This window comes from Lontra canadensis, unplaced genomic scaffold, assembly GCF_010015895.1.
Source record: "Lontra canadensis isolate GAN:19392208 unplaced genomic scaffold, GSC_riverotter_1.0 scaffold25, whole genome shotgun sequence".
Classification (NCBI taxonomy): domain Eukaryota; kingdom Metazoa; phylum Chordata; class Mammalia; order Carnivora; family Mustelidae; genus Lontra; species Lontra canadensis.
In genome coordinates this window covers 9,379,089-9,392,777 of record NW_022631019.1, presented here as the reverse complement: position 1 = coordinate 9,392,777, position 13,689 = coordinate 9,379,089, and the positions used below count along the sequence as shown (strand labels likewise).

Genomic DNA, 13,689 nt, shown 5'->3' with positions numbered 1-13,689 from the left:
ACGCACCTGGGAACACCGGGAGGCAACGCAGCCCCTCACACTGACGCTAACAAGACGATGCCCGCAGGACCAGCAAAACACTCCCCCGCCTCACCTAAGCACCTGTCAAACACAATTCCAGACATCGCCTTAATAAAACACCTGCGTCAGCTGGCTCTAACGGCCGTATTGTGATCTTTACAGTTTTAAGCACGAAAAGCATACTCATGATGGCGATGACGTCATTTACAACAGCACATACTTCAACGACAGTGTCTGGCACCGGTTCACTGAGATGCATCAAAATGGTTGGTTCCGGGGGCGCCTGGGTGGCCCAGTCGGGTGAAGCATCCGGCTCTTGATTTCAGCTCAGGTCCTATCTTAAGGTGGTGAGATCAAGCCCCGGGTCGGGCTTCCCATCTCCCTCTGCCCCTCCCCGTGACCCCATCTCCTGCTCACGCTCTAAAAAGAAGAAAAAAAGAAAAGGCTGGTTCTTACACCAAAGCAGTTAACATAGGTTTTCACCAAACTTGCTAGTGTATTTCAATCAAGAGTCTAGATATAGACGATAAAGATAGGAATAAACACCTACAATCCTAGGCACCAGTTATCAGAGAATTCTGAAAAGCTTCTGGATCAAGATCTGGAGGTAAGAGAGGAAGTTCACCGTGTAGGTGCACCAGCCCGTGTGCCACGCGACGAGATGGGTGAACCCTGACTTCCCTGCAGAGTTGACCACCGCTGTGTACTTCACGCTGAATCAAGCACGTCCCCAGACACAGAGGGCAGCCATTAGGCCAAGAGAAGAAACAGGGGCACACCCTGGCCATGGGAGGAGCGTGCACAGGCCACCCATTCCCGTCCACGCCTGGACTGTCTCGGAGAGCATCACTTTTTCACGATGAAGTCCCTGGTTACCTCGAACCTTCCTGGAGAGGTGAAATTCTGCCCAGTGCAGTCTCCAACATCAGGGAAGTGGCAGAGCGTTAGGACCAGAGGCAGCCCACTCCCAGCTGCGCCACTCCTTCCTGCTTCTGAGATGGACGCCAGGCACTGAGCCCAGCCCTGCATCCCCAAGCGTGACCCCATGTCTGAGGCAAGCCTGTGTCGCACCGAGCAGCTCCTCCCCACGCACCTAAGGAAACCCACTTGCCAACCTTGACTGGGGAAGACAGGGACAAGAGGGGCCACTAGGAAGCAAGGTTTGACTGTGGGAACCAGTCAGCACCTGGGTCAGCTCCGGTGGCCATGGGGCCAAACCGCAGGCATAGCTGCAAGCACACAGCCCTGTCTCCTGGGAGCACGCTAGACCTCGGGGGACCCGGCCGGCCGGCGGCTGCGTCTGCCTCCTCCACTGGAGCACCTCTGCGGTAGCAGGTGCTTCTTGTCGACACACGGGCAAGTAAGGCCGGTCTCCTCCCTGCTTCCTAAAGGACAAGCCATTGCAGGAAGCCGCAGGAAGGATGGGGGCCTCACTCCCAGATCAGCAGGAAGAGGGGGACCAGACTCCTGCCGGAGATGGAGCCACACTGCTGTGACCTCGGGCAAATGGCCTCACCTCAGTGTGCGACGTGTCGTGCGACGCGCGACTTGTAAAGTGGGAGAACACGAAAGGGTAATCTTCGTAGAGTCGTCGTAATGATCACAGGGAGAAGAGCTCAAAAGCCCTGAAACGGTGACTAGCAGACCCTTGAAAGTGAACAGCGATCGTCTGTACACTACGATTACTTCAACGAACTGGGGTTCGATTGGGTTTCCATGATTTTACAGAGTGAATGAAGGTTTTCCTCTGAACTTGGATTTTTAAAAAGTTTCCATGTTGGGTTTGAAATTCCAAACCGAGAGAAATAACATTATGTGGAGAGGTGATAAAATTACAATGTGCTTTTTCCTCACCCTGATTTGAACAACAGCCACCCTGTCTGATAGCTCCTTCCCTTTATCTCTGACATGGGAGTGCCTGACGAGGACAGGAAGTGGCTCAGGCCTGGCTTGGATGCAGCAAAGACCCGGGGGTCAGTGGCAGCAGGACCGGAGAGGACTCTCCTTGCCACCGGAGAGCTTTCTCTCTGGGCAGAGGCAGGGCACGATGAGTGCTCCAGCTACTGCAACATTTGCCAGCGTATAAAATCTCCTGCGTGGCAAGTCACCTTTGAGCACGGGCCACAGTGGACATTCAAGAGGGCATCTTTCAGGAACCGCGTAGCCGCTATCATTTACGAAGCCCCTTACTACGGCAGGCGGCATGGGTGGTCCTCACGGGCTCATCTGTTGTCTTCGCAACCAGCCTTTGCTTGCGGATCACTCCTGCCATTTTGCAGAAAGGAAAACCGGGGCTCAGAGCACTTGAATCATTTGTCCAAGGTTACGGAGCTGGTAAGTAATAAAGCCAGGATTCAAATCTTTTAGTCAGTCAACAAGTATTTCTTCAGTGGCTACTATGTGCCCGGCACCACTACAGATGCTGGAAATGCAGCAGGGAACGACTCAAAGGTCCAGCCTCCCAGGCAGAATGTCCATTCTAGTAAACACATGGGACAAACCGGTAACAAGAATGTATACTATGGTTAAGTGCCCCCAAGAACATGAGGGCAGAGCACGGAGATGGAGAGGGCCAAGGGCAGTATTTCCAATTGGATGGTCAGGGAAGGCTTCTTGGAGGAGGTGACAACTGCTCAGCAGCTCTAGGCCCAGAGCTGTTCAACGCCCTTACCTACATCCCACTGCGTGCCTGCAATGAAATCACAGTGAAACCTCAAAACCAGGCCACTGCTGGCCTGCACCACACTATCCCTCAGGGAAGGCCAGAGACCATCAGAGAGTTCTGAACCTTGAATTCCATTCATGCGTGGTCATGGCTGGCCACCCTAGGCTGAAGCCCTACATGGGCCCCCACTGCACCCATGAGGGTCTCCCAGGAGGCCAGGGTGGGCCCCGATAGAGGGAAGGAGACCACCCACAAAGGCTTTAGTAGTTTTCTAAAATTCTGACTGAAGTTCTAATCTCACCAAAGGTAGAAACCACCTGTTCTAGGACTAACAGAAACTGATGTCTGTCAGCTGCCATGAAAGTATCCTTTTCTTCCACAGCCTTTAAAAGCACGAGCAACCTGCAGGCTGCTATGTCCCAAGGTGGTGGGTCGTGTGCTTAGTATAACGGTTCAGTAGCCAGTGGCTGGGGTGGTGGTGGCGAGTTCTCCCCGCCCCACGACAAAGGCCAACGGCCTGGTAGCCAGCCCGGGTGGAAGAGGTGGGACTTGAATGGTGATCCTGTGGAACTTTTGGAAGAGGCTCCTGCAGAAACTGCTTGTGCTTTTATTTTATTGATTTACTGACTGATTTAAAGGTTGATTTATTTAAAGATTTATTTGCGAGTGGGGGGAGGGTGTGGGAGGGGCACAGGGAGAGGGAGAGAGAATCTTAAGCAGGCTTCACGCTCAGCACCAAGCCTGACGTGGGGATCAGTCTCAGGACCTTGAGATCACAACCTGAGCTGAAACCAAAAGCTGGACACTTAACAGACTGAGCCACTCAGGCACCCGTCCCCTTGCTTCCCCCCCCCCCCCCCAAGATTTATATGTGAGCGTGCAGGCGAGGTCAGGCAGGCCCACCTGGGTTACAAGTGGTACCGACGAAGACCCAGGGCACAAGGGCTCAAGGCCAATGTTTATTCCCACTGTGGTACACAGACTCTGCAACAAAACCGCCCTCGGGGCGACGACGTCACCATCGGTCATCTGGGAGACACCACAGCCGTGTAATACCGAGGGGCACAATGAAGTGGGTGGAGTCACTGTGGTGACGAGACCGCAATCACATGGCCAGTTTGGGGACCCACTTACAGCGCTGGGACATAATCCAGGGGCTGATGCCCCTCATGTTTGGTCGATGTATCTGTAAATGAGAATGCTCTCTCCCTCACGTCTCCCTCAAGGCAGGTAAGCCCAGCAAAGCACTCAGAACGGGGCTGGCCCACGAGCTTGGCCAGGAGCACCCACCCCCCCCTGCTCCCCCGAGGCGGCCAGCTATACCCCAGGTCCTTCTCGGGGCCTGGGGCACAGGCAGAGTCCGTCAGACCTGCAGCCCAACGCCTCATGACCCACACTGGCCACTGAAGAGGTTTTCTGAATGGCTGGCCCACTAAAACACTACAGGAGAATGTGCCTGAGTTCGCAAGTCCAATAATAGCTTGGAAATAGAAGCCATCTGAAAATGTTCCTAAACTCGAGCTGGCCTGGCAAGGTTTGCGTGCGCTTATAAACAGCAAGTGAGAGGGGAATGTTCCTGCAAGGGAAAATCGGATCCATAGGAGTGTCAAACAACTCCACTCAAACTGAGAATATTAAAATAGTATATTCTGGACAATTATTAAATACTAAAACAAACACAGTTATCTTAAAGTCCTACTTTTAAATTAAAAATTAAAATTGCCACAACTGGTATCCTAAGGTCTACATCCCCTTGGGTTATTACCTTACCTGTACCACAGATGCCAGGTCTTTTTTTTAATGATTCCTATTTAAAACTTATATTTAGACTTAACACGAGGACTTGGTAGTTATCCAAGCACAATTCCAGATTATACTGCAGGTATGTGTCCAACCATGGACAGATACGAAAATACACCTCGCTTAAATGTGCTCGGACTCAAGGCATAAACTCGTACTTTAAAATCCATCCGTACCTTTCTTTCATCAGTGAGATGTCCCCCTCATCGGGCAGGTGCTTTGCCTTCCTGTGGGGGGTGACTAGCTGGACACAGGAAGGCACAGTTAGGCACTAACTTCTTCCATAAAATACTTTACGTTTTCTGGAATATCCACCTCAATTTCAGGTCACTTTCTTTTTTTTAATTTTATTTTTAAAAAAGTTTTTTTTTAAGATTTTATTCATTTATTTGACAGAGAGAGACAGACAGATAGACCGAGGGAACACAAGCAGGGGGAGTGAGAGAGGGAGAAGCAGACTTCCTGCTGAACAGGGAGCCCGATACGGGGCTTGATCCTAGGACCCTGGGATCATGACCTGAGCCAAGAGCAGAAGCTTAACAACGAAGCCACCCAGGCGCCCCTCGGGTCACTTTCTAGAGGCAGCTGAAAGGGAATCCAGCCGGTCCAAGTGAGGCAAAAGACAGAAGCATGTACATACGCTACTATCCCAACGGTTCCAGCAGGTTTTCTCTTATAAAAAAGGATTTCTGAGACCGTCTTCATGGCTCACAACAGAACATCATTTTTGCAACCGCAAGTAATGTAATGCAGAGTCATGAGTTTTCCCCAATTCTTATTCTTAATCCAGAAAGTAAATAAAACCTACATATACCCTCCAGGTTCTAATCCTATCCTTCAAAAACAACTACCGGCAGAAACTTAACCCTTTGCTCTGCACGGGGCTGGTGTGGGAAGGCGAGCCCGGATCAACTATCCTTCTGGGCAAACGCCCCACAGGGCAAGCTTCTCAAGTGACATCTGAGGAAGACGCCCAATGACCCCCCAGGCCCCTTCCTTAGGACCACTTTCAAAACCAAAGGGTATTATTCTAACGAGCTTGGTTTCTATTAAGCAGATTTTTCGTGATTAAGCAGACTGACCTATAAAGCCGGTCAGAGCTGCAAGGTCTGCAACGGGAAGAGGCGTATTCCACGGTCAGAGCGAAGACGGACATGAGTGTGCAGGGCAGCTCCTGACCGTGTGCACTCCTGGCTGCACCAGAAGACTCCCTTCCCACAGTGATGACTCTACTTGTCCCCAAGCCACGAAGCCCTGGACAGAGATGGTATCAAGGCCTGTATTCTACATCTAGAGTAAATAAAGCTTTAAGAAATATATATATAAGGGGTGCCTGGGTGTCTCAGTGGGTTAAACCTCTGCCTTCAGCTCAGGTCATGGTCTCAGGGTCCTGGGATCGAGCCCCACATCGGGCTCTCTGCTCAGCAGGGAGCCTGCTTCCCCCCCCCCCCGCCTACTTGTGCTTTCTCTGTCAAATAAATAAATAAAATCTTAAAAAAAAATATATATATATAAAAGAATGATCAACAGGATGGCGCAGCTTAGAGGCAGCTCAAATCCCGACATGCTACTTGAGACAGGTAGGACCTCCAAAAAAAAAAAAAAAAAAAAAAAAAAAAAAAAAAAAATCACTCCCCCAACCCCCACCGGGGTCTGTGTCCCCATCTGCACACGATACCAACTACAAGGTGTTACAGTCAAGAGTCAAGTCTGAACGATGCTTGGCACAGTCCCTCACGGCACAGAAAGCATTAGAAAGCTGTTATCAAACTTAACGAGGTTTATCAGGTCATTTCCAAAACCCCTTGGAAGAGAAAGGAACACAGGGTCGGGAGGTGGAAGAGCTGGGATGCACCATGGGACTGGAAGCAGGACGGGGGTGGGAGGCACATGGTGGGGAAGCCTGGGCGGTCCCTGAAAAGGAGACTGGGCCATAGGGCCAATGTCGCACCCATTCAAACCTCAAGCTTTGTTCCATCCAATCTTTTCTTGATACTCTTTTCATTTTGTCTAAAAAGAATTTTAACAGTAATACGAAGGTCATCATGCCCACCAATCTAGACCTTGCTCCTACTTAAGTACTAGCACTGTGTACTTAAAGGTCCCGCATCTTGTAGGCAAACTCCCAGAAAAAGGTCAAGGCACCCGGAAGGAGGGACCCAACAGGGGCTGTGACCTTGGAATACTGGCTAAGAATCCACACAACCGCCAGCCTTCCTCTTCCCCTCTATCCCCTCTTCTTTCCATAAAGTACACATGCTTTCCTACAGCCCAGGTCTCAAGCCTGGTTTCAGAATAGTCCCTTACTCCCCAACTCCCAGGTCACCCCCAACCCCCCGCCCTTCAGGAAAATGGGGCAGAAACACAGCACCTAGTCTCCGGGGAGCACACAAGTGCTTGAGCAATAAGGTGCACACATTCGTCGCCATTTCTCCCACCTCACCTCAGGAAGTCTGCAACTTGCACAGAAATTACCAGGGGCTTTAAACTACAGAAGACCCAGCCCCACCCATGGTCTAAATTAGAAGCTTGGTTGTAAGGCTTTGGAGCTGGGAGCTCAGCACCCCACCCCCCGGGCTGTCGGGAGAATCACTGCACCAGAGACACGCTGGTCGCCCAACCAGCGCGCCAGCCACTGCCACGTGCCCTGCAGAGTCTCTCGGGACAACTCGATCCCTCTCTGTGCTCTAGAATGAACCCCTCCATGGTGCTTCAGGAGGACAGGCGCTGAAAGACGAGATCCCAAAGTGGGTGCAGCAGGGCTGGTGCCATTAGGGAGGAACAGGCCACAGGCCACCGGATCTCCAAAACTAGGACAAACGGCAAACCACTTCCTCTAACCACCAGGCTGGTCCTTAAATGTGGCCTTGGTATCCAAGGCAGCCTTTGTCTCGCTCACCTGCAAGGCAATCCACTTTCAAGGATAAGTGCCACTTACACTTCTTTTACGGATATAAGTCAATCCGTCTGAAGGTATGGCAGCAAATCAAAATCCACCCAAGTATCAAATGCAGGAAAAGAGCTATCATTTCAGTAGGGTCACTTTAACATATTACAAGATGGCAGTCCTCCACATATCCACCTCAAATATGAAGCCAGAGGCATCTTCTTGACTACCCAGCCTTTGGAGAACTGTGACAGAGTGAGGTTTTCAATATTAAGTATAAATAGAAGAGACCACCAAGCAAAGGTAAGTTCCCCAAGGACCGGGATTCTGGGCCACTGACGTAGCCCAGGCACCTGAACACAGCCCCGATGTATGGCAGGTGCTCAATACTCACGTGATTCTGCACAACATCTTGCTAGAAAGCACATGAATAAACCAAATTCAAACAGCCAGCCCAGAGAAGGGTTTGTAATCAGAAACAGTGAGAGGTGCTTCAAAAGAGCAGAAACGTAAGGCTTCAATTACTAGCCTTTTGAATTTTTTAAAATGTTTGACTCCATGAAGGGTAGAAGCAACCAGACCAGGGGCAGTTTGTTCCTGGTGGGGTGGGAGTTACTGGACCTCCTGGGGACTCTGCCACTGAGTCAGTGTCCGCACACCTGTTGCGCTCGAGCCCTGCTGTCAGCACCCGGGTCCCAAGGAGCCAGACCTGGCCCTGCTCTTTCAGTCCAGTGACGTAGTCTGCGCATAACCAAACCGGGTAAAAAAGACCTCCTTCTGGCAGGAAAACACAGAGACTATCTGGCCCATTCCCTGCTAAGCAGATTGGGAACTAAGATCCACAAAGTAAAAGAACTTGCCAAGGTGAAGCCACCCACAGCAGGGACACAGACGGGACCTGTCAGATGCCTGTTCACTGACACATGAAGGGACGGATGAATAGCAAGCACCTGGGCCACGACGGAAACCCACTTCTCGGTCCCAGCCCAGTGCTCGACCTCACAAGGCACAAGGCCCAACTTGTCAACAGGGCACTGGGTGAGCTGAGTACCCAGTTTAGCACAACATTTAAATCAAGGGATCCTCCTCCACACCTGTCTCCGCCCCCGGGTCTCTATAACGGCAGAGCACCATTAAGCATCACAAGCCAGAGACGGGACCATGTGGCCAAGGGAGGCTAATCACCTCCGGCTTCACCACCGTTCCCCCGATGCAGTAACACGCAGGGAAACGGAAGTATGAGAAAAGCAAGTGCTACAGTGGAGGACATTATGGAACTGCTTATATACAACCGCTTTTAATTTTAAAAAACAAAAAACACAGCAATTCCACATAAGCTTAATACAAACATTAACGACTGGTTTCATTCTTCCGGGGATTCTTAAAATGAAAAGACCCCAAAGTAAACTGTTAACAAGCACAGAGGAAGCGGAGATCCCACACATGATATCCTTTATTTCCCTCTCCACAAAGTTAGTTCGCCAGGTGCTTCTTAGCACCACTGTCCCGACTGCGTGTCTACCCACTCGCTGGGATGGAAGCCCTGTGACCAACATCTGGTGAAGGCCAAAAAGGACGACTGAAGAGGGGTCGTCTGGGGGGGACCCTACGTGCCGCACTGCCTACCGAGGTATGTGGCCCCTTCCTCTTCCTCCCTCACTGCTCCCAAGGATATACAAAAGCAGTCCTTTCACAAGGGTTTAGAAAGTGTTTTTATTGGTTACAATTATATAAAATTCATCACTTGAATTCCCTCTAGTTATAAAGTGCTTGCTAGCATAAAAACACTTCTTAGGCATCTAACAAGCTCCAATGATCTCTTTCACGCCAGAAGGGGAAGAACACCAAAGGACACGTCTGTCTGTAAGGAACCTCTCTCTCTGTCTCTCTCTCTCTCAAGGCTGTATTGGTGAAAATCAACGGACAACCCCTTTTGTATGTCAAATTGTAAATTTTAATGTTTTCATTAGAATAGTCTTATATATCACTCCAACAAGAAACAATAAAATAACTAACAGCAAACTTCAATACAGGAACACTCTTCAGGTTAACAACTCCAACAAAAATGTAAAACGTAAATCACATATAGTACAATTGAAGTGTCCAAAACAATTTAAATAATTTTAAATATTTTATTTTTAAACTGCTACAAATGCTTTGTACATTTCAACATAAAGTCCCCATAACAAAAACGTAACAAAACGGGAATGGTTGCAAAAGGGTTAAAGTGGCACAAATTCACCAAACAAGCATCGAACTACACATTTTCAGAGGTAGATTACTGTTAAAGTTGAGAACAAAAAACAACATGAATAAAAAACCAAGCCATTTTCCACCAACTCAGTCATCAATTAAGGGGAAGGCATAGAATGCAGAGAGAAGTAACACTTACATCCACTCAGGACAAGGCCAATTTGGGGGCTTTTTGCTCTCTTTTAGAGAGGGAAGTGTAAAACCTGGCATGTAAGTTCATTTATACTTACGTGTGCACATACATCTATAGAGGCCTACGGTGCATCCTGGCTGTAGATATATTGCTACATAGTCTCTGATAATAGCTATAAATTAGCGCCAGATAATCATCGGAGAGGATAACGTCCATCTGGATATATGAACATGACAGTGGAAGAAGCATTTTAAAAAAAAAAGTCCATATCCAATCTGGTTTCCTCTCCATTATGCTGGCAATCTGCTTGTGATATATATTTAAAAAACAAAAACAAACAAACAGAACCAATAAGCTGAGAGAAGCTAAACGCCTCTCTGTATAGAACTCATTTAAAAGAAAGGCATCAAGAGCTGGTGTGTGACCAAGACATTTTAGAGTGAGTGCGTCAGAATTTGTCATCCCTGAAATCTACAGAGAACTAATCATAAACCACAACTTGCTCTGCAAGGTTAAGTTCCAATCATTCCCTTCTCTGTTGTGTGCCAAGACCCAGGGCTGTGCTTAGATCTGAGCCCCCAGTGCCGTGGCCACATGCCCTCCTCCTTGTACCCCGATCGCCCGGGAGCCCAGCACACGTGCCTGGGCTCTGGCAAAGCGGCGGAGATCAGACCCTAACCAGGGCAGTGAGAAGCCTGCCGACAGTCAGTTGTGTGTCAGGATTTTTGAGTCAGCTTCAACTGGTCTTGCCAGCATGGTAGATCTCATATCCGAGGCCGTAGTGCTTATCTTAAGTGGAGCATGCAATCTTTATTTAGTCAATTAAGGTTTGCTTTGTCTGGGGGGCTTTTCTACAGGAAGCTCCTAGAAAATAAGGAAACTGAAGATGAACGGCAACGTCCCACCACCTGACATGACTTGACCGTGTTAACGGAATTGTGCATAGACCGTTCCACGAATGTTGTTATGACAGCAACAGAAGGACTCTGAAGGTGCACAGGAACTTGGGTAGCCAACTTAGGAGAGGCTGGAAGGGACCACAAGCAGGTCTCTTTGGAGCGGTGTGTGGCAGAGACAGGTATGTGAAAACTCAGCATCACCGTGTATTTTAAATCAATCCATGGCCAGCAGGAAAACATGGTCTTCTCAGTCTTTACGTGTTTAACGGGTACACAGTATTTTTTTTTTTTAAGTTGCTCTAAAAGAAGCATTAAAGAACAGTAAGAACACCTTGAAATTTACAAAGACCAGAGATGGTCTTGGTCTTTCCTCCTTACAGCAGGTGGAAATGAGCCCTTAGCAAAAGATCTAACTCCAGTCTCACAACACACAGGTGGGCTCTGGCCACTGACCGTGGGAGGTGAGCCCAACACAGAGTAGGGCACGCTGGGCTGACAGCTGTCCCAGGACCATCTAAAGATGGGTGGTATGCCTGGTGTCCTCTGCGGCTCTGTGCTAAGAAGAGACTTGGAACACGTGTCTTTGTTACACCCTGACTGGCACAATGTCTTGTGCTCCAGGAAATGACCAACTGGCAAATTCTGCTGAGCCCTCAGTAGTCAGTGGGAAACTCTGACTTCATTCACACGGCTTGAGAAACTGTGGAATCCTCAACTGGCATTCAAATGCAAAATGTCCGAGGGCTAGGGACTAGCTCTCCATCACAGTCTGTTAGGCTGAGACACACAGGAAAAGGATGTATGGCCAATTCGGTGCAAGTCCTTGAATATGCAATGCGCCAAGTAAAGCAAAATCACTGAAAAAACCAAGGAAAGCAGCTCCTTCTAAACATGCGCCATGAAATCATCCCTGAATAAAATCTGCAAGCGGAAATATAGAGAAGGGACGAAGACAACAGCTAAAACAATTCCTTTCCAGTGTAATACGCCCAACACGGAGGGAGGATGAGGCTGGCTTTCTAAGAGCTCTGGGCTGGACAGCGATGACCTCCCAGCTGCCCGAGGCCAGAGCTTAGGAATCCCAGTTTTACAGCAAATGCACAACAAGGTGTGAAGAAGATCACAAACAAACTCTCCGAAGAAATGCCCACTCTTGGGCGCAGATAATTAAACTATGAAGTCCTACGGAACATGTTGATTTTTTCACTTCCCAAAAATACTTCACAAATCTGTGGTCCCCTGTAAGCAGCCCTCTCCCCCTCCACACCTCTACCCCAGTGTAAGACACACGTCCTTTCTTCAGATGTGCCCACAGTACATGCCAGCAATTCATGCCACCGGGGGCCACCACCGGGAAGGGGAGTCCTGCTGCCACCATCTACCTGCTGGAAATAACAGCAATGTTTTCGTATCAGACTCTTCAGTGTTTCCTTTTAGGCCAAATCCATTCCAGCCACGGAACCCTCTATTAACTATCAAATCAAGCAAAATTATTAAGATTAACTGGAGCAAAGAGACAAAATTTTATTAGGCACTTTGGTCCTTTGAAGTTTTCGGGGTTCTTCAAAAAGCACTGGATAAATAAGAGGCCAAGTGAATGAACTTCACACACGTATAGTCACTCAGAGAGTTTACCTTCATTGTACTTTAATTCGCATGACCTCGCCCTTGAACCGTATAAATGGGATACGTACAAAATGAGCGACGCGTTCAGGCGAGGACGCAGACAAGAAGGGATGCAGAGTACATTCTAGAGCATCAACCACCTGGGAGGCGTTTTTAGTAAAGTCTATGAAAATGATGGCATTTTCTGGTTCTTTAACCTTGAAAAGGACTCGGTTCAAGAACATCCCGTTGCCGTGGAACTTCCAGAACACAGACGGGGTACAAACACGTACACGGTTAAACTGCCACAGGCAGGCAGCTCGAAGAGCTGAGAAACAGGTGCGCACTGTTGCTGGGGCTAAGCTCCGAGATGCTATGCCAGGCATATGCCATGCCCGGAGACCAGATGCCGATCTGGAACTACCGGGACGGATTATTTAGTTCACTCATGAAAGTCGCTCTTTAAAACTGGGACCCTTCCTTCCTACAGTCAATTATTCCCATCAGCCTTGGCTGATGACCCTCTCTACATCCTTCTTCAGCCATGACTTAAGGCACACCTGCACCAAGGAGTCCACTCATCAACTGTGCAGTGACCACAGCACCTCGGCGTCCTCAGGACTCTCCGAGATGGCAGTCACTCCCCAGAATTCATTCTAACGCTTTCACCCCTCAGAATTCATACTAATGCTTTGCCTGAAACACCAGAGTTTTCAGACACTCAAAGTTACAGCCAAGAAAGCCTAGAGCCGAGCAGCTCATCACTCTGAAAGGACAAGATTTGCAAGTTATTTTGCAGCAATTCTATCTGATGTTGCCTGTGTCACGTGGGATTCACCCGGAGGCATCACCCAGGAGCAGGGATTCGGAGAACACACATCAGCTCAGGTTACCTGAGTAACTTGGAAAGTCTGAAAAGTCAGTATGACAAATTTAACCACTGCCCTGTGTTTTTAATGTGTCACTGAGAACAGTTCTTAATGCAGGGGGGGACACAGAATAAAGCAGTGAAGTCACCTCCACCCTAGATGGAATTCTTCTGCCATTACTGGGGGGAACAAAGGCACTGACACACCCGCCTGAGGGACCTGCCAGGCTCTGCGCCCCCCATGCAAGGCTCTCAGCGCTCCCTGCTCTCCTTTCCTCGGAATCTGGCCCGTTTCTTATCCTCTGTCTGGAGAGGGGAATGGGTGGGGAGACATAAGGCATCGTAAAAGGAGTACGGTGTCGTGTGTTTCTTTTAGCCAATGAAGCAACTTTTTCAAATTAAAACACGATAAAAGAAAGCATCAATAATAAAAGCATGCTCGATTATTGTAACTATGCTCCAGTCACAGAAATATTAAACAAGACTACAATGCGGTTTCAACGAACTCGGTGATCCAACAACCTTAACCATGAGCGATGATCTATGGTCCAGAAATAA

At 48.9% G+C, this 13,689-nt stretch overlaps 1 protein-coding gene across 5 annotated transcripts in view; it reads right to left on the bottom strand.

Annotated features, from left to right (window-relative positions):
* The window catches only part of PRDM2 (PR/SET domain 2), a 116,640-nt gene that overhangs the window by 19,511 nt on the left and 83,440 nt on the right, over nt 1–13,689 (bottom strand). The window contains exon 9 of one of the 5 annotated variants that reach the window (XM_032863462.1): nt 10,540–10,623. The exons of the other annotated variants lie outside the window; for them this stretch is intronic. Coding sequence (XP_032719353.1) covers nt 10,611–10,623 — 13 coding nt within the window. The 3' untranslated portion in view covers nt 10,540–10,610. Of the gene's footprint in view, nt 1–10,539; nt 10,624–13,689 lie in introns of those variants that run through there. 5 annotated transcript variants of the gene reach the window in all.